At 41.7% G+C, this 27,674-nt stretch overlaps 1 protein-coding gene across 1 annotated transcript in view; it reads left to right on the forward strand.

The window, feature by feature from the left end:
* The window catches only part of LOC309559469 (cytochrome P450 2G1-like), a 52,716-nt gene extending 39,744 nt beyond the window's left edge, over positions 1–12,972 (forward strand). The window contains exons 8-9 of the mRNA XM_082262741.1: positions 8,175–8,316; positions 12,626–12,972. Coding sequence (XP_082118867.1) covers positions 8,175–8,316; positions 12,626–12,807 — 324 coding nt within the window. The 3' untranslated portion in view covers positions 12,808–12,972. The remainder of the gene's footprint in view (positions 1–8,174; positions 8,317–12,625) is intronic.
* Positions 12,973–27,674: the final 14,702 nt, after the last annotated feature.

A 27,674-nucleotide genomic window follows, 5' to 3' on the forward strand; every position in this document is an offset into this window, starting at 1 on the left:
ACGATATGGCAGTATTGAGACCTGGTGGGGATGTTGCTTGTACATTTTAAATTTTAAATCCATTTCACTTCTTGTTTTAAAATTTGGTTATCAAAGCCACCTCCACATGAGTTCTGAAAGATTGTTTCCAAAACAGAGAAAGTTATAACATTGGGGTCATAGCTATGATGTAAGCCCACATGTTTACAGATGAATAAGAATCCCCGCATCAATATAGTGAAGATGATCCTGGATGCGTTGTCCAAAGGTTCTCTTTCCGTTTTTTGTCGTTTTTTCCGCATAAAACGACCCACAGATACAATTAGCGATGTACACCACCCCCTTCATTTTACAGTCAGCATAACCCTGCAATCTGTGAACCCCTCCTCTCGTGAGCGGGAGAGTAACTCCCTCTCTAACCCAGGGGCATTGGTCACAATGTCCACAATGAAAATTTAAACTTTTCCTTTATCTGTATCAAATGGTCTTTATCAATATTGTTTATTTGTGATTAAGTGCCATTGTTATGCTCACTAACTCTATACCTTACATCCCTTAAAGTCCTCAGATAGGGGTTAGGGGCTTTTCCCCCTCCCCGTTCCATTTTTTTCTGCTAAGAAAAATGAAAAAAAATACTCAAATTAATTTATGTAATAAGCCACATGAAAGTTACCAATTGGGATCTTTTGATGTACAATTTTTAACCTCTAGGTATATTTAAATATGTGTGTGAGAAAGAGAGAGAGAGAGAGAGATTTTCTCATAGGCTCTTTCACTTTTTCCATGTGGCTTAAAACATATATACATTTGTATAGTTTTTCCATGTGGTTAGGAAGTGGTCTTTGGAAAAAGGATATGAGGAATTATGTAGACCTGGGTCCATGATCCTTGTGCAACAGAGCATGACCACCACTTATAGTAGGATGTGCCTCAACAGGCATGTGTAGGAAGTTCTCAACGGGCATGACAACTTATAAATTAGAAACTTGGTATTGCATGGACTAAGCCATACTTTCAGGTCCCAGAATAGGGCATTTATAGAGTTGATCCAAGTAATCAAAGGGTCTGAGAGGCACGCTGAAGTGTTGTTGAAGTGTTTTATTATGCTCCAGCAGATACCCCCTTAAGATTTATATTAAATTAATAATTTGTGCAACACTTTATAAAATAAAGAGAGACAGTACAGTTACAATTAGGGTTGAGCGGACACCTAGATGTCCGTGTTCGACGGGTTCGGCCGAACTTTAAAAAAAAGTCCGGGTCCGTGTCCCGGACTTTTACCGAACTTTTCCCGGACACCGAACCCCATTGAAGTCAATGGGGACCCGAACTTTAAGGCACTAAAATGGCTCTAAAACACCAAAGGAAAGGGCTAGAGTGCTGCAAATGGCAGCAAAACGTAATTAAGAGCATGGCAAGTGCTCTGCAAACAAATGTGGATAGGGAAATAACTTAAAACAACAAAAAAAAACAGAAAAATAAAACAATGTTCTTCTTCATCTCTGAAGGACGAGGCCCATATGGAGTAGGAGGGAGGTTGAGGTGGTGGATGTGGCGGTGACATAGGCGTGCGCACAGGGTGTGCTGGGTGTGCCTGGGCACACCCTAATCACCTAGGGCACATAGCATTGCCAGTGAGGAGATGGGAAAGATCTCCCTGGGACCTGCTCTGCTCTATTTCTCCTTGCCTACAGGTACATGGCCCCGATACATTACTCTCCCTGCTGGCAAACACATACATGTGTATTTCAACTTTGGGGTGCACACCTTAATGCAATAGGCTGCGCACACCTATGGGCGGTGTAGGTGGAAGCGGCGGTGGAGGAGGACCAGGGCCGGATTAACAGCATCATGGGCTTGGTGCTGAGGATTTTGAAGGGCCTTAAGGGCCGTGCCTTGCCATGCACCCAGAGGAGGAAGGGTGCAGCCATGCATGCCTAATTCAACATGGGATGCTGTCTCTGAAGCCCATAAACACATCCATGCATCGCCAACTGTCCCTCCTTGTCCGGCCTTCACGCTGTGTGGGGAGGTTCTGAGGGTGCTGCCTGGGGAAGCGAGCATAGAAGCCAGACTTCTGTGTTTACAAGTGACAGAAGAGCGGTAACAGTGAATATGGCCAACCCGGGGCCTATATAAAAGGTAGGGGCCTGGAGCTGCAGCTCCAATAGCCCCTACATTAATCTGGCCCTGAGGAGGAGGACGAGGTAGCCAACACTGCTTCTTTTCAAAAATTTTAAATGAGGGTACACCCCAAAAGAGTGAGAAAGAGCAAAAATGGAACAATGGGTGGGTAAGGTCGGTATCCATTGCTATTCTGCATAAGGTACGGAAAAGTCCCGTGGGATCCATGCCTGGTTCATTTTAATGAACGTGAGCTTGTCCACATTGTCTCTGGACAGGCGGCTGCGCTTGTCTGTTATAACGCCCCCAGCCGTGCTAAATACCCGTTCAGATAATACACTGGCTGCAGGGCACGCCAGCACCTCCAAGGCGTAAAGGGCAAGCTCAGGCCATGTGCCCAATTTGGAGACCCAGAAGTTGAAGGGGGCAGACCCGTCATTCACTACATGTAGGCGTGTGCACACATACTGCTCCACCATGTTGGTAAAATGCTGCCTCCTGCTAAGACGTTCCATCTGAGCTGCTGGTGCTGCTGTTTGTTGTGGCGTGCTGACAAAGCTTTTCCACATTTCGGCCATGCTAACCCTGCCTTCTGAGGTGCTGGCGGTGCCCTGGTTGCGTTGGCGACCTCCTCCTCCTCCTCCTCTGCCTTGTGCTTCCACTGTGGCCCCGCTGTCAGATGGGAATGCCAGCAGCATGGCGTCTACCAGCGTGCGCTTGTACTCGCGCATCTTGCGATCGCGCTCCAGTGAGTGAATTAAGGACGGTACGTTGTCCTTGTAGCGGGGATCCAGCAGCGTGGCCACCCAGTAATCAGCACAAGTTAGAATGTGGGCAACTCGGCGGTCGTTGTGGAGACACTGCAGCATGTAATCGCTCATGTGTGCCAGGCTGCCCAGAGGCAACGAAAGGCTGTCCTCTGTGGGAGGTGTATGGTCCGTGTCCTCTGTATCCCCCCAGCCACGCACCAGTGATGGCCATGAGCTGGCCTGGGTGCCACCCTGCTGTGAACATGGTTCCATCTCCTCCTCCAGCTCCTCCTCCTCCTCATCCTCCTCATCCTCCAGAACTGTGCCCCTGCTGGACAATTGCGTCCCTGGCGTTTGCGTGTGCAGGAACCCACCCTCGGAGCCCCTTGCGAATGACTGCCCTGAAAGCCTTGGAAATGTTACCTCTTCATCCTCCTCCTCCTCCTCATCCTGTGCCACATCCTCTTCCATCATCGCCCGAATTGTTTTTTCAAGGAGGCATAGAAGTGGGATAGTTAAGCTGAGAACGGCGTCATTGCCACTGGCCATGTTGGTGGAGTACTCAAATTAGCGCAACAAGGCACACAGGTCTCGCATGGAGGCCCAGTTAAATTAAATAGCGGAATAGAAAATATGATCCAAAAAAAGTGTATGTATATCACACGTACACAACCACACTAGGCCCCAATTACTATTGTTTGTACCCCTAAAAGGCTAGATGAGGAGTAGGGGGAGTATGGAACAGGCAGCACCCTCAAACCTTCAGAAGTATGAGATGAACCCCAACAACTTGGAAAGGTGGATCTCTCTCACACGTACCGACACAGACTATCCCGCAATTCAATTGATCCTCAAAGGTTTTTATTGAATAGCGGAATAGGAAATATGATCAAAAAAAGTGTATGTATCTCGCACGTACACAACCACACTAGGCCCCAATTACTATTGTTTGTACCCCTAAAAGGCTAGATGAGGAGTAGGGGGGGTATGGAACAGGCAGCACCCTCAAACCTTCAGAAGTATGAGATGAACCCCAACAACTTGGAAAGGTGGATCTCTCTCACACGTACCGACACAGACTATCCCGCAATTCAATTGATCCTCAAAGGTTTTTATTGAATAGCGGAATAGGAAATATGATCAAAAAAAGTGTATGTATCTCGCACGTACACAACCACACTAGGCCCCAATTACTATTGTTTGTACCCCTAAAAGGCTAGATGAGGAGTAGGGGGGGTATGGAACAGGCAGCACCCTCAAACCTTCAGAAGTATGAGATGAACCCCAACAACTTGGAAAGGTGGATCTCTCTCACACGTACCAACACAGACTATCCCCCAATTTAACTGATCCCCAAAGGTTTTTGATTAAATAGCGGAATAGAAAATATGATCCCAAAAAAGTGTATGTATATCACACGTACACAACCACACTAGGCCCCAATTACTATTGTTTGTACCCCTAAAAGGCTAGGAGTAGGGGGAGTATGGAACAGGCAGCACCCTCAAACCTTCAGAAGTATGAGATGAACCCCAACAACTTGGAAAGGTGGATCTCTCTCACACGTACCAACACAGACTATCCCCCAATTTAACTGATCCCCAAAGGTTTTTGATTAAATAGCGGAATAGAAAATATGATCCCAAAAAAGTGTATGTATATCACACGTACACAACCACACTAGGCCCCAATTACTATTGTTTGTACCCCTAAAAGGCTAGGAGTAGGGGGAGTATGGAACAGGCAGCACCCTCAAACCTTCAGAAGTATGAGATGAACCCCAACAACTTGGAAAGGTGGATCTCTCTCACACGTACCAACACAGACTATCCCCCAATTTAACTGATCCCCAGAGGTTTTTGATTAAATAGCGGAATAGAAAATATGATCCCAAAAAAGTGTATGTATATCACACGTACACAACCACACTAGGCCCCAATTACTATTGTTTGTACCCCTAAAAGGCTAGGAGTAGGGGGAGTATGGAACAGGCAGCACCCTCAAACCTTCAGAAGTATGAGATGAACCCCAACAACTTGGAAAGGTGGATCTCTCTCACACGTACCAACACAGACTATCCCCCAATTTAACTGATCCCCAAAGGTTTTTGATTAAATAGCGGAATAGAAAATATGATCCCAAAAAAGTGTATGTATATCACACGTACACAACCACACTAGGCCCCAATTACTATTGTTTGTACCCCTAAAAGGCTAGGAGTAGGGGGAGTATGGAACAGGCAGCACCCTCAAACCTTCAGAAGTATGAGATGAACCCCAACAACTTGGAAAGGTGGATCTCTCTCACACGTACCAACACAGACTATCCCCCAATTTAACTGATCCCCAAAGGTTTTTGATTAAATAGCGGAATAGAAAATATGATCCCAAAAAAGTGTATGTATATCACACGTACACAACCACACTAGGCCCCAATTACTATTGTTTGTACCCCTAAAAGGCTAGGAGTAGGGGGAGTATGGAACAGGCAGCACCCTCAAACCTTCAGTATGAGATTGTGTTCACTGTACCCCACAAAGATTGAGTTCACTGCACCCCACAATGATTGTGTTCACTGCACCCCACAAAGATTGTGTTCACTGCACCTCACAAAGATTATGTTCACTGTACCCCCCAAAGATTGTGTTCACTGCACCCCACAAAGATTCTGTTCACTGTACCCCACAAAGATTGTGTTCACTGCACCCCAAAAAGATTGTGTTCACTGCACCCCAAAAAGGATGTTGTTCACTGCACCCCAAAAAGGATGTTGTTCACTCCACCCCAAAAAGATTGTGTTCACTGCACCCCACAAAGATTGTGTTCACTGCACCCCAAAAAGATTGTGTTCACTGCACCCCAAAAATGATTTTGTTCACTGCACCCCAAAAAGGATTTTGTTCACTGCACCCCAAAAAGGATGTTGTTCACTCCACCCCAAAAAGATTGTGTTCACTGCACCCCAAAAAGATTGTGTTCACTGCACCCCAAAAAGGATTTTGTTCACTGCACCCCAAAAAGATTGTGTTCACTGCACCCCACAAAGGATTTTGTTCACTGCACCCCACAAAGATTGTGTTCACTGCACACCAAAAAGGATTGTGTTCACTGCACCCCAAAAAGATTTTGTTCACTGCACCCCAAAAAGATTGTGTTCACTGCAGCCCAAAAAGATTGTGTTCACTGCAGCCCAAAAAGATTGTGTTCACTGCAGCCCAAAAAGATTGTGTTCACTGCAGCCCAAAAAGATTGTGTTCACTGCAGCCCAAAAAGATTGTGTTCACTGCAGCTCACACACAGAAAAATGGATGTGGATCACTGACACCTGCCTATCTCCAATCCCACACCACACAGCAATATCGATTGTAGTTTGTAGAACACAGTTTCCCTAAAATTCAGCAGACTCTGTCCCTAACAGGATTGAGAAGAGATCGTAGATCAGGATTGAGTGCAGATTCACCCCACCCCCCACACAGCAATATCGATTGTAGTTTGTAGAACACAGTTTCCCTAAAATTCAGCAGACTCTGTCCCTAACAGGATTGAGAAGAGATCGTAGATCAGGATTGAGTGCAGATTCACCCCACCCCCCACACAGCAATATCGATTGTAGTTTGTAGAAGACACTGACCCTATATAATTCAGCAGACTCTATCCCTAAAATGCCTACAACTCGCCCTGCCTAAACACTCCGACCTGTCCCTCAATTCTATCCGGACACAAATGGTTTTTTCCTGCCTATCTTTCCCTAATCAGCAGCCAGCACGTTGATGTGTGCTCTGTCCCTGAATCTAAGCAGCATAATGACGCCGCTGCGGCTGCCTCGAACTTATAAAGACTTGGTCACATGCTTCAGACGGCCAATCACAGCTACTGAGACATTTGCAGGCATGGCTGGGATGGCTTAAGGCACACCAGTTAAACGATTGTTGATTGGCTGTTGAAAGCCCGCCATGAAAAGAGCGCCAAAGCATGCAAAACCCGGAAATAAAACGACCGAACACGGATTTTTACCCGAACATACAGTAAAGTGTCCGTGTCCGTGTTCGGGTACAAAAAATCCAATTATTCGGTACGAACACGAATAATACAGTCCGTGTTCGCTCAACACTAGTTACAATGTGAGCTTACAATCTACAAATGTTTCTAACTCTATCTATATTTCAGGTGAAAAGGTTTTACATTTTGATAGCCAACTTATTATTGAACTGTGTGAAATTATGATATGATAGGCACCAAATAAGATATGAATCTTGCACTATTCACTTAGGAGATCTAAAGTGTCTTATCAGCCTTTTTGACATTGAAGCATAGGTGTGTTTGGTATCTAACTGACTAGCATCTTCCTATACATTAGTGTAGTTACTTTATATGAATGTAACCTGTAACCTACCTTACAATAAAAATCTGGATAATAGATGGAGCTGAGGGCTTGAGATATACTAGCTGATATACCTTCTGTTAATGTGTCTTAAACTGTATTGTTTTCTTTTCTCAGTGTCTACCTGCTTCCTAGCACAAACATGAGATTTAAATCTGACTGTTCTGTTACCAACTTGTGCAGTGTGGGGAAAATTAGGACTCTGCAATATGGTTGCCTCATTTTCCCAACACACTATGTTATCACCAATAGCTCATTATCCTCACAAAAAGGACATTTTTTAATGTGGCTGTTAGAGGCATTTGCAATTTTTATCTTTTCTGCCCACAAATGCCCCTGCATTGGGGGAGTTTAAATGCAGGAGCATTTAGAAGCAGAAGAAAATCCCACATTCAGTACATCTAGGAGTAGCAACATTTTGGCCACAGCACTTGATGCAACTAAACATGTTACATACGTTTACAAGTGTCAGGCGTTTTTTTTCTAAAAAAAAGCTGCTGTCAAGAGAAAAGGCGTCTAGGAAAGATTAGCATGACTTGTGCATGAGGCTTAATCACATACAGTTTACCAAAATACAATATTTTTTGCTATAATTTTTCTTTAAAAAATTGATAACTGAAATAGATAATAGAAAAATACAATTTATGTACAGAATGTAATGTAAGTGTGACTAAAAATGGTAGGTAGGGACAGAAATAAATGGATCTTGTACTTCACAGGCCCAGTATACGTTACTCCTTCTATACCCCCTTCATTTTTCATGATTGCAGGGAATATGACATTGCTCATTTTAAAAGTGAGATCTTAGAGGTTTTTAATAATTGGTTGCAAGACTTGTCAGTAATACCTAGCCTTAACTTAGTCGTGAAAATAAAGGTGAAAACAATTCAGTGTGTAATCTGCTGGTTTATCGCTTAGTAACATTATGTTATATTTTTCTAGGGTACGGGAGTCTGTGCCTTGCTGTGCTCTGTCCTGGGAGATCCAAATTACTTTGCCACCCCTCGTAAATTCAACCCCAATCACTTCTTGGACTCTGATGGGAAGTTCCAGAGAAATGAAGCCTTTATGCCATTTTCTATAGGTATGATAATCTATTAAACCTATGATGTGCAGTGCTCTAAAATTACAATGTTATGGACGTAAATAATAAATCCATATTAAGCTTGCAACAGGGCTGGTTAAAAAAAAAATTGGGTATAAAATGTTCATAAATCTATACCTTAGGACCTGGTCTTAAAATAACTAAAAGGCTAGTTCTGGTATATAAAGAACATGAATCTATATTTCAGGAGGTGGACTGAGAAGAATAAAAACTTCTCTGGCATATACCACATACAAGCCTATATTTTAACAATATTTTAGGGTGTGAGCAATCTCTTTCCGGTCAGGTAGATGCAGCAAACATAGCAGATGATGCCTTCTTTGTATGCAAGATAAGGTTTTACACTTGTAAATGTATTTTACCAATTGCCGTAAATGTAGCATCCAAACTCGACATTTCAACTTGACAGTTGACCATAGCTAAACAGTCTACAGGATCTTACCATGGGCAACAAACTCTCAGGTAGACTATCTTTTCAGATTCTTGCCAGAGTTGTCAGATTGCCAGTTTGGGTCAAGTGTCCAATCTACTATTCCAAAATATTTGATTAAAAAAAAAGCTGTTTTATGTTTAACATTATACAAAAAGTCACCTTTTCTTATCAAACACAAAAAGCAATGGAAAATAATGCCAGCCAGACTTCTAAAGTTCTAGTAAAATAAATCATATATTATGTTTATTAAGTATTCATTAAATAATTGAAGTTACTGTGTGTGTTCTATGTTGAATATGTTGGAACTGGGGATATGTTTTATTTAATTCATTGTTTTATCTACATATACTGTATAAAGTAGTAGTTATGTAGTGGTCTACATTTATCAAAGTCACATGATAAGTCCTCATATTATGATAGTTAATACCACACCCCTTCCATCACTTAAAGTGACCCTAAATGAAACTCTTTTTCTCCAAACATAATCCATACACAGCCACTGCTTAATGGACCTGTAATAAATTTGTCATTAAATAGTTTCTTACTGTGTTCTTTTGCCTCCTTGTAACCTCCTCCGTGAGCTCCCAAACCCCTCTCTTTTTTCTTCCCTTCTGTTTGTGATGAATGAGCAGCATAGGCATGCACACATGGGTTGCCTAGGCACACCCTAATCCCCCTGTGTGGCACTGATTTCCCCTGTTTAAACCCCTGATATTTCAGCAAAGCCCCTTGACGGGGCTCCTAAAAAAATTGTAAAACAAAATAAATGTAAAATATTAAATTGTAAAAAATAATCAAAAAAATTAATAAAAATAAAAAACTATTGATACCAATCCCTGTCAGTAGACTGTATATACACATGCATATAAACACACATGTGTTTGAGCTTTGAGGTGCACACCCTAATGCAACACCTATGATGAGCAGTGTACATTAGTTGCGGTCACGTGCACTGCGCTACTACAAATCTCATAGCCTTAGGAGCAAGAGAGGGTCGCTGTGTTCCTACATACAGTGGGGACCATGTAAAGTGAACGCAACCACCATCTAACAGGGAGTCAGATCATAGCAAAAAAAAAGATAGCATATTTGGAGGAAGCTGAGACCTTTTGAGTTAGAAACACATACTTGAATATAATTTAGTGTCACTATTAGATGTACAAGTAACACAAAAAAAAAAGATTAAATATTAAATAGTGTAGCGCAGTCTGTTCATAATAAGTTGTTAAAATTCAATCTTTGGGTAAAGAACACTTTGAACCAATAATGATAAGTATATTAAAACATATCTAAAAGGAGATAGTTCATATAAGAGGTGATATCAGATGGGAGAAATTAAAAAGTCCACTTGTGATCTGGTGAAATGAAAACAGGTGTGACTTCGGTGTTCAAATTCCCTCCACCAAGCAATATCTGCCTCTCACCTCCAGAACGTGACCCTGCAGGGTCAGAAAGCATAAACAATCTCCACGGTAACCAACACGTGTTAATCCGATATAAGCAGGACCAAGCCTCCAGCACTTGTCAGCACAGATAATCACTGCAGCAGGTACAGCTCACGCTCGATTCCAAAGTCATCCCAAGATACATAAATGAAAGAAGGGGAAATCTAGTGCTCTCTGTTGTATTACTGAAACCTTTATTCACTCCAAATATATTGCACTTACATTGTATCCGACTATGACAGACATAGTAATTGCAGAGCGTGCAGCGTGCTGGATGGTGCCTGGTTCCTTCCTGGTTGGCAGCCGTAGGACCGATTGACCAATCCCCCGTACGCGTTACGTCAGGTGGGCGTAGACTTCTTCAGCGGGGATGGTGATAGGTCGAAGGTCCGGCTTTTTGTATTATCCCTAAGCTCCGCCCACTATGTCACGTCCGGCGTTTCACCATCGCCATGGAGACCAAACGTCTCCTAAGACAGAGAGATAGAAGGGCGGGCTAAAGTCATGATCTTTAATCGGCCGTGTTTACAGTTACGTTTGTTACTATGGAGACGTACACATGTCTCGGAAACCGGCCGAAAAATCACTTATTATGGCAGATTAATATCATATGTCTTTCTTTACAGGAAGAACCATTTGAAAACTGCTTAAAGTTTTTTAATAATATTTATTAAAAAACTTGTACTCAATCACTGATTTAAACTATTTTGGTCTTATAGGTCGCACGGCTATATTAACAACCAGACACCAGGTGGCAGCACTCTGCTCACTTGCATAAGGAACAATATTAAATACAATAATTTACACATAATGACCACATAAAAACATGTAAAATCATACATTAACCCAAAAACAGTATAAAATATACTAAAACAATGTTAAAAAGTATTAATATTAAAAATATTAATATTAAAAAAGAAATCAATGACCATAAAACTATCTGTCTGAAATGAAGCAATTTAAATCAAAGTCAACGTTCAATCCTAGGGGCGTTAAAACCTTAGCCTCGTAAATCCAAAACGATTCACGACGACTTAATTGTCTGATGAAATTACCGCCCCTCCAATGGTAACTCACTTTTTCAATCCCCCAGAATTTTAAGGTGCTTGGATTTTTGTGGTGGTAATTTTTAAAGTGCCTAGATACGCTGTGAGTGATAAGCCCCTTCCGTATGTTGTTGACGTGTTCCCCAACACGTACATGTAGAGCTCGTGAAGTGCGTCCAATGTATTATAACCCACAGTCACACTCTAACGTGTAAACCACACCTTGTGTGGCACATGTTATTAAATTTTAGATTTTGTAGCTTTTTTGTGTGACGCTGAATCTTCCACACACATAACAAAAAAAAAGATGAATCTCATGGTGGCCTAGTATATTTCACTGAACATACTGCCTGTAAATCGATTTCAAGCTCTGTACGGACTTTTAAGTCAAGGTAATGAGTCCCTTTCAAATGGCTGTTCTGATCAGATCCAACTGTAAATTTTTCAGGCTGATCTGAATGGAAGCTCAATGTTATTCTATTGGCAGACAGATGTAAACTGGTATGCATCAGTTTACATCTAGTTACCTCCAAGTCTGTCTTGGTCCAAAACAAAAATGAAAAAGTTTTGTGTTCCTTTATGGTTTTGGGGACCTAAATGTGACAGAGTGGAGGTAAAGGATGCTAAAGCATGTGTGTCTGTTTACATCTGCCTGCCTATAGACCTAACATAGGTCCATTAAAGCGTAACTCCACTTTTGTTGAGAAAAAAAACATTCCCCCTGGGTGATCTACGTACATTGCAAGGATTTTAACAAACTTTGTTGCAAATTTCTACCTTTTGTATTCTGAAAAAAATCCCTGTGTGTTTTTCTGTGTCCTTGTGAGAAAATGAGTCTAATGGGAGTGGTTTCATATTTTTCAATCAGCTGTGCACCTGCAGAGCTATCGTGAGGAAAATTGCAGGGTCTTCATCCCTTTAGACGTGATTTCCTATTGGAATTATATTTTAGTTGCAGGGATGTCTGAAATCTGACTTTTATCTTAGGGCAAACTTCTGGGTAAATTGGTGAGTCAATCACACAAGCAGGAAATTATATTTCTGTCTACAGAACACCCCCAGGTAGTCATATTGCATTGCATTTTCAGAAGATTACAGAGCTGCAGATTAAAAAGGAAAGATATTTTTTTTTTTCCCTACGAAAGTGGAGTTACCCTTTAGGCTCTGTTTTTCCTCCCTCAAAGACTAAGGAAAAAAACTGAATGGACATTCAGTCCATTCTGCCCTGATCCAGGAACAAATCCCCTGCTGATCTGAACAGATACTACCCATGTAAAAAGACCCTTGGAAAACTGAAAATGTGGGCAAAACTACCAAAGCAACTTAACATATAGAAATATATTTTTACTGTTATCTCTCTATAGGAAAAAGAATGTGTCTTGGGGAAGGCTTGTCTCGAACAGAACTTTTCTTGTTCCTTACCACCATCTTACAGAAGTTTACACTGACTTCAGATACTCAGTTCTCAGAGTCTGACATCTACCCTAGGATGACTGGCTTTGCCAATGTTCCAATCCCATATAAGATGGCATTTGTGCAACGTTGAGTGTTTATTGTCTTTTGTTATTTTTATTTTTATTTTGTGTAACTATGATTTGCTTTTGTTCTGTTGTGTATATCTGTTTGTTTCGTTCCTAACAACTCACTTTTTGACCTACTCAGCGCGACCTGTCAAAGAAGTTCTGAATATTTATTATGTCTTGGTAATGACCAAAAAGGTAATACACAGAAGAGGGCTAAACTTCTAAATCCCTAATAAATCTGTGTTAAAACACTTGATATTGGTAGGTGAAGTGAATTTTTTCCAAACCTACAATTTAATTTTGAGTGAAGGTTTCTGCCAACTATACACTTGATATCCACACCTCTTGTGATATTCCATCTGAAATTATTTGACAGTATTCTTACTGGGCCTCCAAATGAAGCACTTGTTACATACTGACTAGAGGAACAGAGGTTAGGGAGATATCTCCTTCTTCTCATGCCTTACAGTAATCATGTGGAAAGGTGACGTTTTGGGGTTGGTGCTACCATAGTTTTGTCGCTCATCCTGCATGTTCAAGGTTTGCTGATCCAGCAAACTATTATGAGATTTCACTGGGCAAAATTCATTGAAACCATAAAGCTCTGCATGGTCTTTGAACATGGGTTAGCTGGCTTAGAAGGGATATTATGGGGGTGTTTGCAGTGGTGGGATTCAAAAATTTTAGTAAGCAGTTCCGACTTTCAATGCACAGTGACGAGCGTGCCCCCTTTCAATGCAGAAAGACCAGTGTGCCCCCTTTCAATGCACAGTGACCAGCGTGCCCCCTTTCAATGCACAGTGACCAGCGTGTCCTCTTTCAATGCACAGTGACCAGTGTGCCCCCTTTCAATGCAGAGAGACCAGCGTGCCCCCTTTTAATGCACAGTGACCAGCGTGCCCCCTTTCAATGCACAGTTACCAGCGTGCCCCCTTTCAATGCACAGTGACCAGCGTGCCCCCTTTCAATGCACAGTGACCAGCATGTCCCCTTTAAATTCAGAGACCAGCGTGCCCCCTTTCAATGCAGAGATCATCATTCGTGTCCCCTTCGATGCAGAGATCATCATTCGTGCCCCCTTCAATGCAGAGATCATCATTTGTGCCCCCTTCAATGCAGAGATCATCATTCGTGGCCCCTTCAATGCAGATACCAGCGTGCTGCGTGCCCCCTTTAATGCAGAGATCATCATTCGTGCCCCCTTTCAATGCAGAGACCAGCGTGCTGCGTGCCCCCTTCAATGCAGAGATCATAATTTGTGCCCCCCTTTCAATGCAGAGACCAGCATGCTGTGTGCCCCCTTCAATGCAGAGATCATCGTGCCCACTTCAATGCAGAGATCATCGTGCCCCCTTCAATGCAGAGATCATCGTGCCCCCTTCAATACAGAGTGAACAGCGTGCCAACTTGCCAAGCCCCCCAGACTAGTGCACTTGACTTACCTGTTGTAGCGGTGGCTTCTTCTCTTCAGTCCCCGCGTCTCCTCGAGTCCTCCCGCGTCCCGCCTCCTCCTCGGCCAATGCATTGGCCGAGGAGGAGGAGGATCCGTGTGACATGGTCACACAGTGGGTGGGCTCGGGGCGCACTGCTCTGCGCCCCGGGTCCACCGTTTCCTAATAGAGCCAAATTGTAATAGGCGGGGAGTCAGGGACTGTCTGGGAGGCGGCGGCCTGGAGGAGAAAGGGGTGACGTCACTGGTTGCTAGACGCTAAGCGGCTCTAGCCTAGCAACCAGTGCAGTGTGTGGGCGCCTCCTTGCAGAGAGAGAGTGCCGACAGAGGACAGAGAGAGCAGCAGAGCGGTCAGTGGATCAGGAGGATGATATACAGATGGTGATGGTCACAACTCACAAGGCGGTTCTGCAAACTCCTGAAAATTTAGTAACCGGTTCTGTGGAACCTGTTGCGAACCGGCTGAATCCCACCACTGGGTGTTTGGTAAGGATGGGTTCCCAGCTGCCATTTGTCAGTGCAAGTTGGAGTAGTTTAGGGGTTTATGTGAGTGGGGAGAGTTAGTTGCTATACTGTGCTATTCTGTGCTAAATTACATGAACTGCAGTGTGATGGCCTACATTTCTTTGTATACTGCCCCTCTGTTCAGAGATGAGAATAGTGAAAAGGTGTTGTTGGTATATGGCGGTACCTTTTCAGAACAAAAAAATGGATGTACCACGTGCCTTGCTCATTGTGGGAGAGTATTGATTGCGTTTAAAATTTTAGTAATTCATAAACATAATATAAATAAAATTCATACACATATGCTAGTGTATTTCAATAGTGCAGATAGTGTAAATTAGATATAAAGTGCACCGTGCAACATAAATCTAAATTATAGTGCAAGAATTGCCTATATAAGGTGCTGGGTGCTAGTGCAAATAAAGATCACTATACCAGTGCTCAAAGTGTTTTATAGGCTTTATTTAGGTGAAAAGTACTTATATAGTGTAGATAGTACAGAAACAGTGGGTATTCCAAGATATTGTGAAATCCTCTATCTGGAAGTTTTTATAAGTGCACAAAATCTCAGATTGTACATATTAAGTGAGAAACAAAATATATACCCCAAAATGGAGTTAGGATTAAAATGATTGTGAAATGGTGGGAAGATTGCTTCCAGTGCTCTGTACCCAGTCGTGAATACCAGTTGCTACCGGCGTGTGGTGACCGGTTTCGGTAGGGGTGCTGGTAGTGCCTATACCCGTGGCCCCCCAACAGGTACTGCACTCACTATCTCAATATCCCCTTTGGGCAGAGGTGCTGGCTGTATGAATAGTTCTGGTTTTCTGGTTATCACGGACCCTGGGCTGTCCTGGTATTGTGGCTGTTAATTTCCTCCCTGGAGGTCCGCAGGGTCCAGTGGGCTCAGATAACAAACAGGGGATCCCCCATAGTGTAATATGTAAGGTACATGTGCAGTAAACAATACAGTAAACTCACAGTTTGGATACGAGCTATTCAGCGGGGAAAAAACGCTGGGACACTTCCACATTCCACGGTCCGAGCTCCCCTAACCGGAAGTGACGTTGACGTGGGCGGAATTCATTACGTCCTCCAGGGAGGAAATTAACAGCCGATCCTACCACAATACCAGGGCAGCCCAGGATCCGTGATAACCAGAACTATTCATACAGCCAGCACCCCTGCCCAAAGGGGATCTCGGAAGGGTGAGTGCAGTATCTGTTGGGGGGCCACGGGTATAGGCATTACCAGCACCCCTACCAAAACCGGTCACCACACGCCGATAGCAACTGGTATTCATGACTGGGTACAGAGCACTGGAAGCAATCTTCCCACCTTTTTACAATAATTTTAATCCTAACTCCATTTTGGGGTATATATTTTGTTTCTCACTTAATATGTACAATCTGAGATTTTGTGCACTTATAAAAACTTCCAGATAGAGGATTTCACAATATCTTGGAATACCCACCGTTTCTGTACTATCTACACTATATTTAAGTACTTTTCACCTAAATAAAGCCTATAAAACACTTTGAGCACTGGTATAGTGATCTTTATTTGCACTAACACCCAGCACCTTATATAGACAATTCTTGCACTATAATTTTGGTTTATATTGCACGGTGCACTTTATATCTAATTTACACTATCTGCACTATTGAAATACACTAGCATATGTGTATGAATTTTATTTATATTATGTTTATGAATTACTAAAATTTTAAACGCAATCAATACTCTCCCACACTGAGCAAGGCATGTGGTGCATCCATTTTTTGGGTCTGAAAAGGTAGTGCCATATACCAACAACACCTTTTCACTCATTTCTTTGACCCCGGGACTTCCAGGGGTAGGTTGGTGGCAGCTCACACCTAATGATTACAGTTATACACCCCATAGTGCTGGTCAACTTGAGTTTATATTCAGAGATGAGAGACCCAACAGCCCATTTTGGGGCTATATTTTCGTGCCTGTAAACAGCTGCAGTTGTATTCTAAATATATGTTCTAATTTCTGCTAGGTTAAAAAAAAAAAAAAATAGGGTTAGGGTTTAGTGTTTGAGGTTGTTGTTTTTTTTTTTTTTGGGGGGGGGGGGGGTTGTGGTATGTTTTTTTTTTCCTTTTGCAGGGATGTTTTTTTGTTTTTTTTTTAGTTTTTTTTTTTTTTTGAGGGGGGTCTGTAGCATACAATTGTTGCTGACAAAGGCAAAAATGCGCTTCTGGAAGAATGGTCAAACATTCCCATAGACACACTCCTAAACCTTGTGGGCAGCCTTCCCAGAAGAGTTGAAGCTGTTATAGCTGCAAAGGGTGGGCCAACTCAATATTGGTCCTTACGGACTAAGACTGGGATGCCATTAAAGTTCATGTGCTTGTAGAGGCAGGTGTCACAATACTTTTGACACTGATTATATTAATTATACATTATAATATAGTTTATAAGCCAATTTAATTTACATTACTGAATGTTGACAACATTGTCATATGTTTAATGATTATACCACAGGATTTTTACTATGTTATAGTTATATTATTGAGTGATGATCTGACACTAATAAAGAGATGTCCTCATTATATTACATTGTATCTGTAATTATTTTTATACCCGTACTTTATGATGTTACTTCCTTATTGTTGCATCTAAAACTCCTTGTATAACATGTTAAAACTCAACAAAACAAATTTGACAAGGAAAAAAGAAATGTCATTATTATATGCTGCCTAAATTTGCCTTCATACTTTTATTTTCTGACTTCTGTGTTAGGTAATAAAATATATAAAGATTCTGGATTTCTTTTTTTTTTTTTTTTTTTTTTATAATAAAATAATTATTTTTGGTAAATTTACCTTCTAATTGTTTGATAAAGCTGAACTCCAGTCAAACAGTTAAATACACAGACAAAATACACACGCGGAAGCTGTTTCGCCTGCCAAAGTATTTGTATTTCTGTCCATCCAGTTCTGAGATGTACACAGTCCTGCCTTACAGCCAGTGCCAGGACAAGGTCATCCATCGCCCAGGGCAAGGATGCCAAACTGCGCTCCCCTTCACTTAGGATTAGGGTCAAGGCACTCCCCCCCCATCCCTGCAATAAATCATTGCGCCCAGGGCAACCATCCCTCCTGCCCACCCCTTGTCCCGGCCCTGCTTACAACACAGCCAGATGTATGGTACATTTTTCTCTACTACAGTTATAGACTGTAGAAGGAATATAGTGGTATTTTCTCTCTAATTCCGCCTTTTGACTGGAAAATTATGCTACAGTATGGAACTGGTGAGGCCATCTCTTTTCTTACTCTGCTCTCTCCTCCTATCAATAGGCTTTCCGTGAGTACATTTCATCTAGCACCACTAGTTGGCTTACATTTCTGCCTTTTCCTTTTTAGGTCTTGTTCTAGAAATTTAACAGATAGGCAACTCCTATTCTCATATTGATCGGTGGTTCCAAATGAATAACTACTTCAGTAGGGAACACACACAAAAGATACACTCAGCATCTTTCCAAATAACTTCTGTTTATTCTGCGCAATATAAGTTTTTTATATACATTATTATGTAGGTATCACATTAATATCACAATTGTACTTTTATGGTAACAAGGAGTGTACATTTTAATCAGGACTTGAAAGAATGTAACATGTAATCAAAACATTATTAGTGCCGTGTGCAAAATGAGTGCAACGTGCAATACGTAGGCAAAGCATACAAAATAAAATACAGCTATATACAGAATGTACAATTTATTTTATGATATTAATCAATATTTTACATTTTGATCATACCTGCTATCACCTTTTGACCGCATTCACACTGAAGTGGCACGACTTCGGGGGCGACCTGTGAAGTCGCGTGCACCTCGACTTGCACGCGACTTGCACGGACTTCATATAATGAATGTCTATGCAAGTCGTTCCGAGGTCGCCCCGAAGTAGTACAGGACCCTTTTTCTAAGTCGGAGCGACTTGTGTCGCTCCTATTAAAACGGGTCCTCCCTTCTAACCATTTTCTTCATCTCCACCAATCTATTACCTTTGCCACCAGCCTGTGGCGTGACAAACTCCAACGCTTCAGCCCTTCTCTTCTGGACAAGTTTATGGACCTTGCTAAACTAAGCATCTCGGACATCTACAAGCCCCTCCAGGCTCACCGGTTATCCCTCCGGAATCCCTCAGCTTCCTCACCTTGGTACAAAGACTTTCCATACGACAATCTCCAATATTATATTCTCAAAGGATATCACACAACGCGGACCTTTGTAATCAATGAATTCTGGAGGGAGCAGCAACTTAAAATCATCCACAGGGCTTATGCCCCTTTTTCCATGGATCCCTCATCAAATGCCCCCCAAAAATGCTCCTGGTGTATGGCCCACAGACCCACGCTAGCACACAGGCTATGGAACTGCTCAGTTATCGTTCGCTTTTGGGACAGGGTCGAATCCTTTGCATCCTCTGTTACAGGCATTCCTCTTACACGTAATCCCCTGATGCTCTTGTTCGGACTTTTAGATGGGAGAGTGCTTGCCCTCAATTCATACCATACGTCCCTCATGGTACAACATAGACCTTGGCTCGCTACTCTCTACATGCTGGGCAGAAGAGCTATCCTCAACAAATGGATCTCCACCTCCCCTCCTACTCTCCCTGACGTGCAGACGGAAATTGATCAGCTTCTCAGGAGGGACTTACTGGACACTCTTATATCCACACGTTCGGATCCTCAGTCTCTCTCCAAATGGGACGCTTATCGGGCCAAGTATCCTGTCCCACAGGCCCTGTTAAGGGATGTAGGAAACCTTGACGTCTCATTGGTGAGATCCTCCTCGTTACAGGGTCGGACAGCTCTCTCTCAGCGACATCCCAATTCCTCAATTTCCACAGACGTCGACCAGCGGACCTGAGACGTCTTCACATTACTTCTTTTCCACCCTCTCACATATCAGGATGATGCAACAAGCACCTACAAATTTCATGGTTTCCTTGCTGCCACTTGATGGACTGGTCCTTCCTTTCTACGGAATCTACCCTGCTGCCTATGTATCCGGGACCGGTCTCTAACTCATTGAAATTAGGCAGTCTGTAGTAACTCAACTTCCAGCATGTTTTCTGACTGTTTGCTTTGCCTCGAGAACCAGTTCCATACGGTTTTTTTTCTTTAGCCACATATTTCGTATTTTGTGCCTCCCTCTCTCTCTTCCCCTGCAGCCATTCCTTCCTTCCCCCCCCCCCTTACCTCCGTACCTACCCTCTATCCACCCCCTCCCCTCCCACCCTCTTCCTACAACCCCCCCCCCACCCCACCTTATTGGGTCAAACCTATTGTTACTACTTCTATGGTCGCCTTATTTAGCTTTGCCTGTTACTTTGACCGAATATGGTTTGTTGACTCTTGCATTACAGCCTATTTAATGTCTGTATCACTTTTTTTTTTGAAAATTTTCAATAAATTTTGTTTAAAAAAAAAAAAAACGGGTCCTGTAGCACTGCATGGACCGCGATGGACCGCGATGGACCACAACTTGTCAGGCTGACAAGTTGCCTGACAAGTCGCGGTAGTGTGAATGGAGACTTACCCTCCATACGCTTAGGTGGAGGTAGTCCCGCCAAGGAGGCAAACTCCATTGGAGAGAATATAATAGCCGCCAGCATCAATAACAGGGGGTCTTCAAACTTTGGCCCTCCAGTTGTTCAGGAACTACAATTCCCATCATGCCTGGTCATGTCTGTGAATGTCAGAGTTTTACAATGCCTCATGGGATGTGTAGTTCCACAACAGCTGGAGGGCCGTAGTTTGAGGATCCCGGATCTATAATATTACAAAATTACCTTTTAAGGTGAATAAAACTTACATAAAAACATATGATTTATAAAAAAAAAAAAAAAAAAAAAGTATACAGTAATTGGCTGTACACTCAAATCATGTGGCCAGGATGGCCTTGTAGCTTTATTGTGATCATACAAAAATGTGCTGCGCCAGAAATCACACAAATAAAACAGTGATAATATGTGATAATAATAGATGAAAAACAGTTCATAAGGCACATAATCGTGCTAGTGCTCCAATCAAAGAAATCTCCAAAAGTCCCAGTGTTCAACTGAAATGTGATCCAATCGTGATATTGTGAGCACCGTTTAGTGAATCCCTCCACCAGACAGATAAGCCTCTCACCTTCCCATCAGACCCAAATGGGCCAGCAATCACATAACATGGATAATGGATTTCCAGGAAAGGGCCTCTCTACTGTGTAGCTCCAGGGATTCCAAGATATATGTGGGGATAAGAATGGGACAAAATCTAGTGCTCTCCGTATATATATATATATAAATCAGCTTTATTGAAGAGAATAAACAAACTCACATTTGCAGGGCACTCAGCCGTGCCTGCTTTGCTGACATGTAGTGTAGATAGTGCTCCGGAGAAACGATCTGCGTCGGCCACGCACGCTCCGCCCCCCCTATACGCGTTACGTCGAGCGTGATGCTCCTTTGACTTCCTCGGTAGGGGTGGCTTGTGCGTGTCAAGCCTCGCTCTAAATATGTGAGCGCTCCGGTGGATTGGCCAGCGGGTCATAGTCACTCCCCTTCCTCTTAGCTTAATGTGAGACACCTGAACCTCCGAACCAGGCATTCGTTCGGCGGTGTCCCTAGCTATTATAATGATTGGGGTAATAAATGGGATCTAAACAGTACTATTAATATAATGCAATGGTCTACTGAATAGCGGATACAGCGTGGCGATGCCGATCTCTCTCAGGGATGCACTAAATACATTAAAACATATAATGATATAGTCACATATATTCTATACCCAATTATCATAAAAAGCATATATTATCATTCAAAATAAACCAATAACATTAAAAAACATTTGAAAATCATTAAAAAACATTAAAAATCATTAAAAATCATTAATAACAATCAATTACTCTATAAAAAATATATTAAAATATATTAAAATGTTTCTCTAAAATCAGGCGAATATACCCAGATAAATATTATACATGATACAATGCTGGCCATTAATTTATTTGTCGCTAATGAAGCAGTTCAGGTCAAAATCCTTATTTAAACCCCTAGTGCCAGAACCTTGGCCTCATACACCCAGAAGGATTCCCTCCTGCTTAACTGGCGAATGTAATTTCCTCCTCTCCAATGTGGCTGGACATGTTCTATTCCCCAGAACTTTAATGTATGTGGTTTTTTGTTATGGAATTCTTTAAAGTGTTTAGACACATTGTGTAAAACCTCCCCCTTCTTTATATTTGCAATGTGTTCTCCTATCCTTACATTTAAGGCTCTGGAGGTCCGTCCCACATATTGGAGTCCACACCCACATTCCATCATATAGACTACCCCTATCGTGGTACAAGTTATGAGATCTTTAATACGATATTCTTTGCCTGTGCTGTTACATATAAAGGACTTCCTTTTCTTTACATTCTTTCTTGTCTGTTGGCATACACCACATCTGCCACATGCGTGAAAGCCCGACAAGAACTGAAATACTGTATTTTTCTTCTGTACAGGAGGATTTATCACCCCCGGGGCCAACCTGTCCTTCAGAATAGGTGCTCTCCTATAAATGAAGCCAGGTCTCTCCGGGAGGTGGGGTCCCAAAATTCTGTCTTGTTTAAGGACTCCCCAGTGTTTTTTTACAATACGTTCAACTTGCTTGTGTTGAGCATTGTAATCCAACACTAATTTAAAATTGTTATTGGCCTCCTTGGATGGAGCTGGTTTATTACTTAAAAGTTCCATTCTATTTAATCTAGAAACTTTCTCTAAGTCTGAAGACACTTTTTCCATATCATACCCTTTTTGCTGAAACCTGTCTACTAATATTTTGGACTGTGCAACAAAGTCATCTTCGTTTGAGCAATTTCTCTTGATTCGGATCAGCTGTCCCCTTGGAATATTGAAGAGCCAATTTCTATGGTGGCAGCTGTCCATAGAAAGGTAAGAGTTGCGGTCTGTAGGTTTAAAAAAATTCCTAGTGTGTATTTGACCGTCTTTAATAAAAATCTCTAAATCAAGGAATTGTATTTTTTCTTTGCTCTCTGTCCATGTTAAAACAATATTTTTATTATTAAAATTCATTTTAGCTTTAAAAAGGTTAAAGGAATCCATATCACCATCCCAAATCATAATCAGATCATCTATAAACCTTTTGTAAAAGATGAGTTCTGGAGGTCTGTGAGATAAGATATCTTCTGCTTCCCATTTGGCCATAAATAAATTGGCAACACTGGGGGCAAATCTTGCCCCCATCGCCACGCCTTTGGTTTGTAGAAAAAAGTTTCCCGCGTACCAAAAATAATTATGTTTGAGACAAAACTCCAAACTTTCCAATATGAACTCTACATGATCCTCTTCCAGCTCCGATTCATCCAGGGCCCATGATGCGGCCCTCATAGCCGCATCATGGCCTATGATCGTATATAAAGAGCCCACATCTGCAGTTGCTAGAATGCAGTTCTCTGTAATGGGAAGGGATTGTAGGTCTTGGATCACATGTTTGGTGTCTCTTATGTATGCCGGCGTGCGGGTAACCAATGGCTGCAAATAAACGTCAATATATTGGCCCAATCTGGAGCTCAGGGAGTCAATCCCATTAATAATGGGTCTCCCCGGAGGTTTCTCTACAGACTTATGAATTTTTGGGAGAAAATAAATAATGGGAGTTCGACAGGAAATAGGGTTCAGGTACATTGCTTCTTTCTTATTTAAAATAGCTTCATCCAATCCATTTTTAATTAATACATCAAGTTCTTTTTTATATGTATTTAGCGGATTACCCCTTAAACGGGAATAAGTATTCGGGTCAGAGAGTTGTCTTGTCATTTCGTTATTGTAGTATTCTGTACTCATGACAACTATCCCGCCCCCTTTATCCGCTGGTCTAATTACCAGTTGCTTATTGGCTTCCAGGCTTGCAATCCCTTTTTTAATCCATTGGGGGTCTTGGATTTTTCTTATTTTTAGTTGCTCTAGATCTTGTGATACCAGATTTTTAAATACTTCCATATACTTGCTGTCTTTATTGGGTGGATTGAACACCGATTTATTTCTCAACATGGAATAATGTGTTCTCTCGCTATTCATAGGGCGGTTATCTGGTTTGGATAGGAAATACTTCTTTTGATTTAAGCTTCTCATGTATTTCTGTAAATTGACATAAGTGTCGAATTTATTCAAATTTTTTACAGGGGCATATTTTAACCCTTTATCTAGGACTTTCGTCTCTTCCTTAGTCAAAGGTATGCCACTAATATTAAATATGCCTGCTCCTATTGGGTTTTGTTTCTTTTGGAGGCGTCGACCTGCTCGTCGTCCTCTTTGTCTTTTCTTTTTTCCCCAGATTGTTTTCCAATTGATCCCCTGTACCCCCATAGGGCACTGGGTTTCTCTAAAACCAGCTCCATCCAAGGAGGCCAATAACAATTTTAAATTAGTGTTGGATTACAATGCTCAACACAAGCAAGTTGAACGTATTGTAAAAAAACACTGGGGAGTCCTTAAACAAGACAGAATTTTGGGACCCCACCTCCCGGAGAGACCTGGCTTCATTTATAGGAGAGCACCTATTCTGAAGGACAGGTTGGCCCCGGGGGTGATAAATCCTCCTGTACAGAAGAAAAATACAGTATTTCAGTTCTTGTCGGGCTTTCACGCATGTGGCAGATGTGGTGTATGCCAACAGACAAGAAAGAATGTAAAGAAAAGGAAGTCCTTTATATGTAACAGCACAGGCAAAGAATATCGTATTAAAGATCTCATAACTTGTACCACGATAGGGGTAGTCTATATGATGGAATGTGGGTGTGGACTCCAATATGTGGGACGGACCTCCAGAGCCTTAAATGTAAGGATAGGAGAACACATTGCAAATATAAAGAAGGGGGAGGTTTTACACAATGTGTCTAAACACTTTAAAGAATTCCATAACAAAAAACCACATACATTAAAGTTCTGGGGAATAGAACATGTCCAGCCACATTGGAGAGGAGGAAATTACATTCGCCAGTTAAGCAGGAGGGAATCCTTCTGGGTGTATGAGGCCAAGGTTCTGGCACCCAGGGGTTTAAATAAGGATTTTGACCTGAACTGCTTCATTAGCGACAAATAAATTAATGGCCAGCATTGTATCATGTATAATATTTATCTGGGTATATTCGCCTGATTTTAGAGAAACATTTTAATATATTTTAATATATTTTTTATAGAGTAATTGATTGTTATTAATGATTTTTAATGATTTTTAATGTTTTTTAATGATTTTCGAATGTTTTTTAATGTTATTGGTTTATTTTGAATGATAATATATGCTTTTTATGATAATTGGGTATAGAATATATGTGACTATATCATTATATGTTTTAATGTATTTAGTGCATCCCTGAGAGAGATCGGCATCGCCACGCTGTATCCGCTATTCAGTAGACCATTGCATTATATTAATAGTACTGTTTAGATCCCATTTATTACCCCAATCATTATAATAGCTAGGGACACCGCCGAACTAATGCCTGGTTCGGAGGTTCCGGTGTCTCACATTAAGCTAAGAGGAAGGGGAGTGACTATGACCCGCTGGCCAATCCACCGGAGCGCTCACATATTTAGAGCGAGGCTTGACACGCACAAGCCACCCCTACCGAGGAAGTCAAAGGAGCATCACGCTCGACGTAACGCGTATAGGGGGGGCGGAGCGTGCGTGGCCGACGCAGATCGTTTCTCCGGAGCACTATCTACACTACATGTCAGCAAAGCAGGCACGGCTGAGTGCCCTGCAAATGTGAGTTTGTTTATTCTCTTCAATAAAGCTGATTTATATATATATATATACGGAGAGCACTAGATTTTGTCCCATTCTTATCCCCACATATATCTTGGAATCCCTGGAGCTACACAGTAGAGAGGCCCTTTCCTGGAAATCCATTATCCATGTTATGTGATTGCTGGCCCATTTGGGTCTGATGGGAAGGTGAGAGGCTTATCTGTCTGGTGGAGGGATTCACTAAACGGTGCTCACAATATCACGATTGGATCACATTTCAGTTGAACACTGGGACTTTTGGAGATTTCTTTGATTGGAGCACTAGCACGATTATGTGCCTTATGAACTGTTTTTCATCTATTATTATCACATATTATCACTGTTTTATTTGTGTGATTTCTGGCGCAGCACATTTTTGTATTATTTGTATGGTTTGTGATTTGTGAACATGATTGGTGTTTGCTGCCGGATTAGCATTTTGCACACTTGAGTATATATTTTCCACACTATATTCACACACATTAATTTTGTGTTATATTTTGGTTTGCGCTGATAGTTTTTCTGGTATCACATTTATTGTGATCATGCTGACTTATCTGCAAAGTTTACCACAGACAATTCTGCATAAAATGGAAGACGTATAAAATAAAATATCACTTCAACATGGCTGAATTACTTTTTAAATCACATTAAATATTTATGTTCATATCCCTTACAATTAAAGCATTTGAATAAATAGTACCCTAGCCTAGACTGTGATTCCAAGAGGAAAACAAATCAAACACAGGGATACTTTCATTTAGTCATTTTTGCAGTGTCTGGTGTGGGTCCAGTTGACTTTTTCTTCAAGTTTTGTAAACTGTACATGAACAGAATGTAAAATTTCTTTTACTTTATATGCTGCTGTTTAGGGGATTGCACAAGGCTGATACAATGTCATTATTCAGGTAGTTGCACTGCTTTATTGCACTACTTGCATCTTAACAATAGCTCAAAGGCACGTTGTAAGGAAATTAAAAAATGTTTTATTAAAAGAAAGCATAAAGAAAAAAAAATGTCTGTAGATCAATGGGAACATATCCAAACTGTAGCACACAAAGGTTTACTCAATGTCACAATACAAGAAACCCCTTACACGATGGTACCACACACCCTCACTACTCAATAAATGTAATCCTGATATCACAGACAAATGTTGGCGTTACTCCAAAGAGCAAGGTACCCTCCTACACATATGGTGGTCATGCCCACTGATACAATCGTTCTAAAGGCAAGTCCATGACTTAATCTCACAAATCACCACCTTCCCCTTACAACACACCCCAGCACAGTTCCTTCTATATCTCTCTGCTACAGCCACCCACCTATGTCGGAAATCTCTGATCGTACACATGATCAACGCAGCTAAGATGTGTATTTTTCCACTCTGGAGATCCCAAAATATTCAGAGTATCTCTGATTGGCTAACTCGCATTGAGAAAATTGCTGAATTTTAAGAAATAATCCACATTGCACGAGATACACCATCAAAATTCTCACGAATCTGGGCTTTCTGGCTACATTTCCGCACCACAGATAGATACTTATCACTGAAAAGAGGCAACACTACCGGAACAAATCAATAGTGAACTACCCACCCACACCAAAGTCCACACCGATAACATACTTATCTATAGAAACGAAGGATGTCCCTCCCCTAAACAAGGGAGGAAAGAGGGAGACCCCCTTTATGAAGATGGCATCACCTGAGCAAATACCCAAACTGTTTCCCTTTCAATGAAAGCCTGAGGTATAGACCAGAGAGATATTCCCCATAGCAATGCTCCCAACCCCATCCACCCTATCCTTACTCCATTTCCACCCCATGTATTACCCTTTATTTCTCGCCCCTGCTCTCTTCCTCCCCTCTCCACTCTGTCCTTTCTACGCTCTGTCTTAACCCCACTTACACATCTTCATCATTACTTGAACACATAAGATGGACCATCAGACAGACATACTGAGATGAAAACGTAATCACCATCCGAACAGACTCAACTGACCTCTAAAAACTCCCTTTGACTGGTATGTAGCTATTTTAGCCTATAATTCTCTAATATCTGAGCCAATCTTGACACGAAAGCAAAAAAAAAAAGAAGGGGGAATACGTCTCTTTAT

Source organism: Pelophylax lessonae, assembly GCF_965119305.1.
Source record: "Pelophylax lessonae genome assembly, chromosome: 7".
Lineage (NCBI taxonomy): Eukaryota > Metazoa > Chordata > Amphibia > Anura > Ranidae > Pelophylax > Pelophylax lessonae.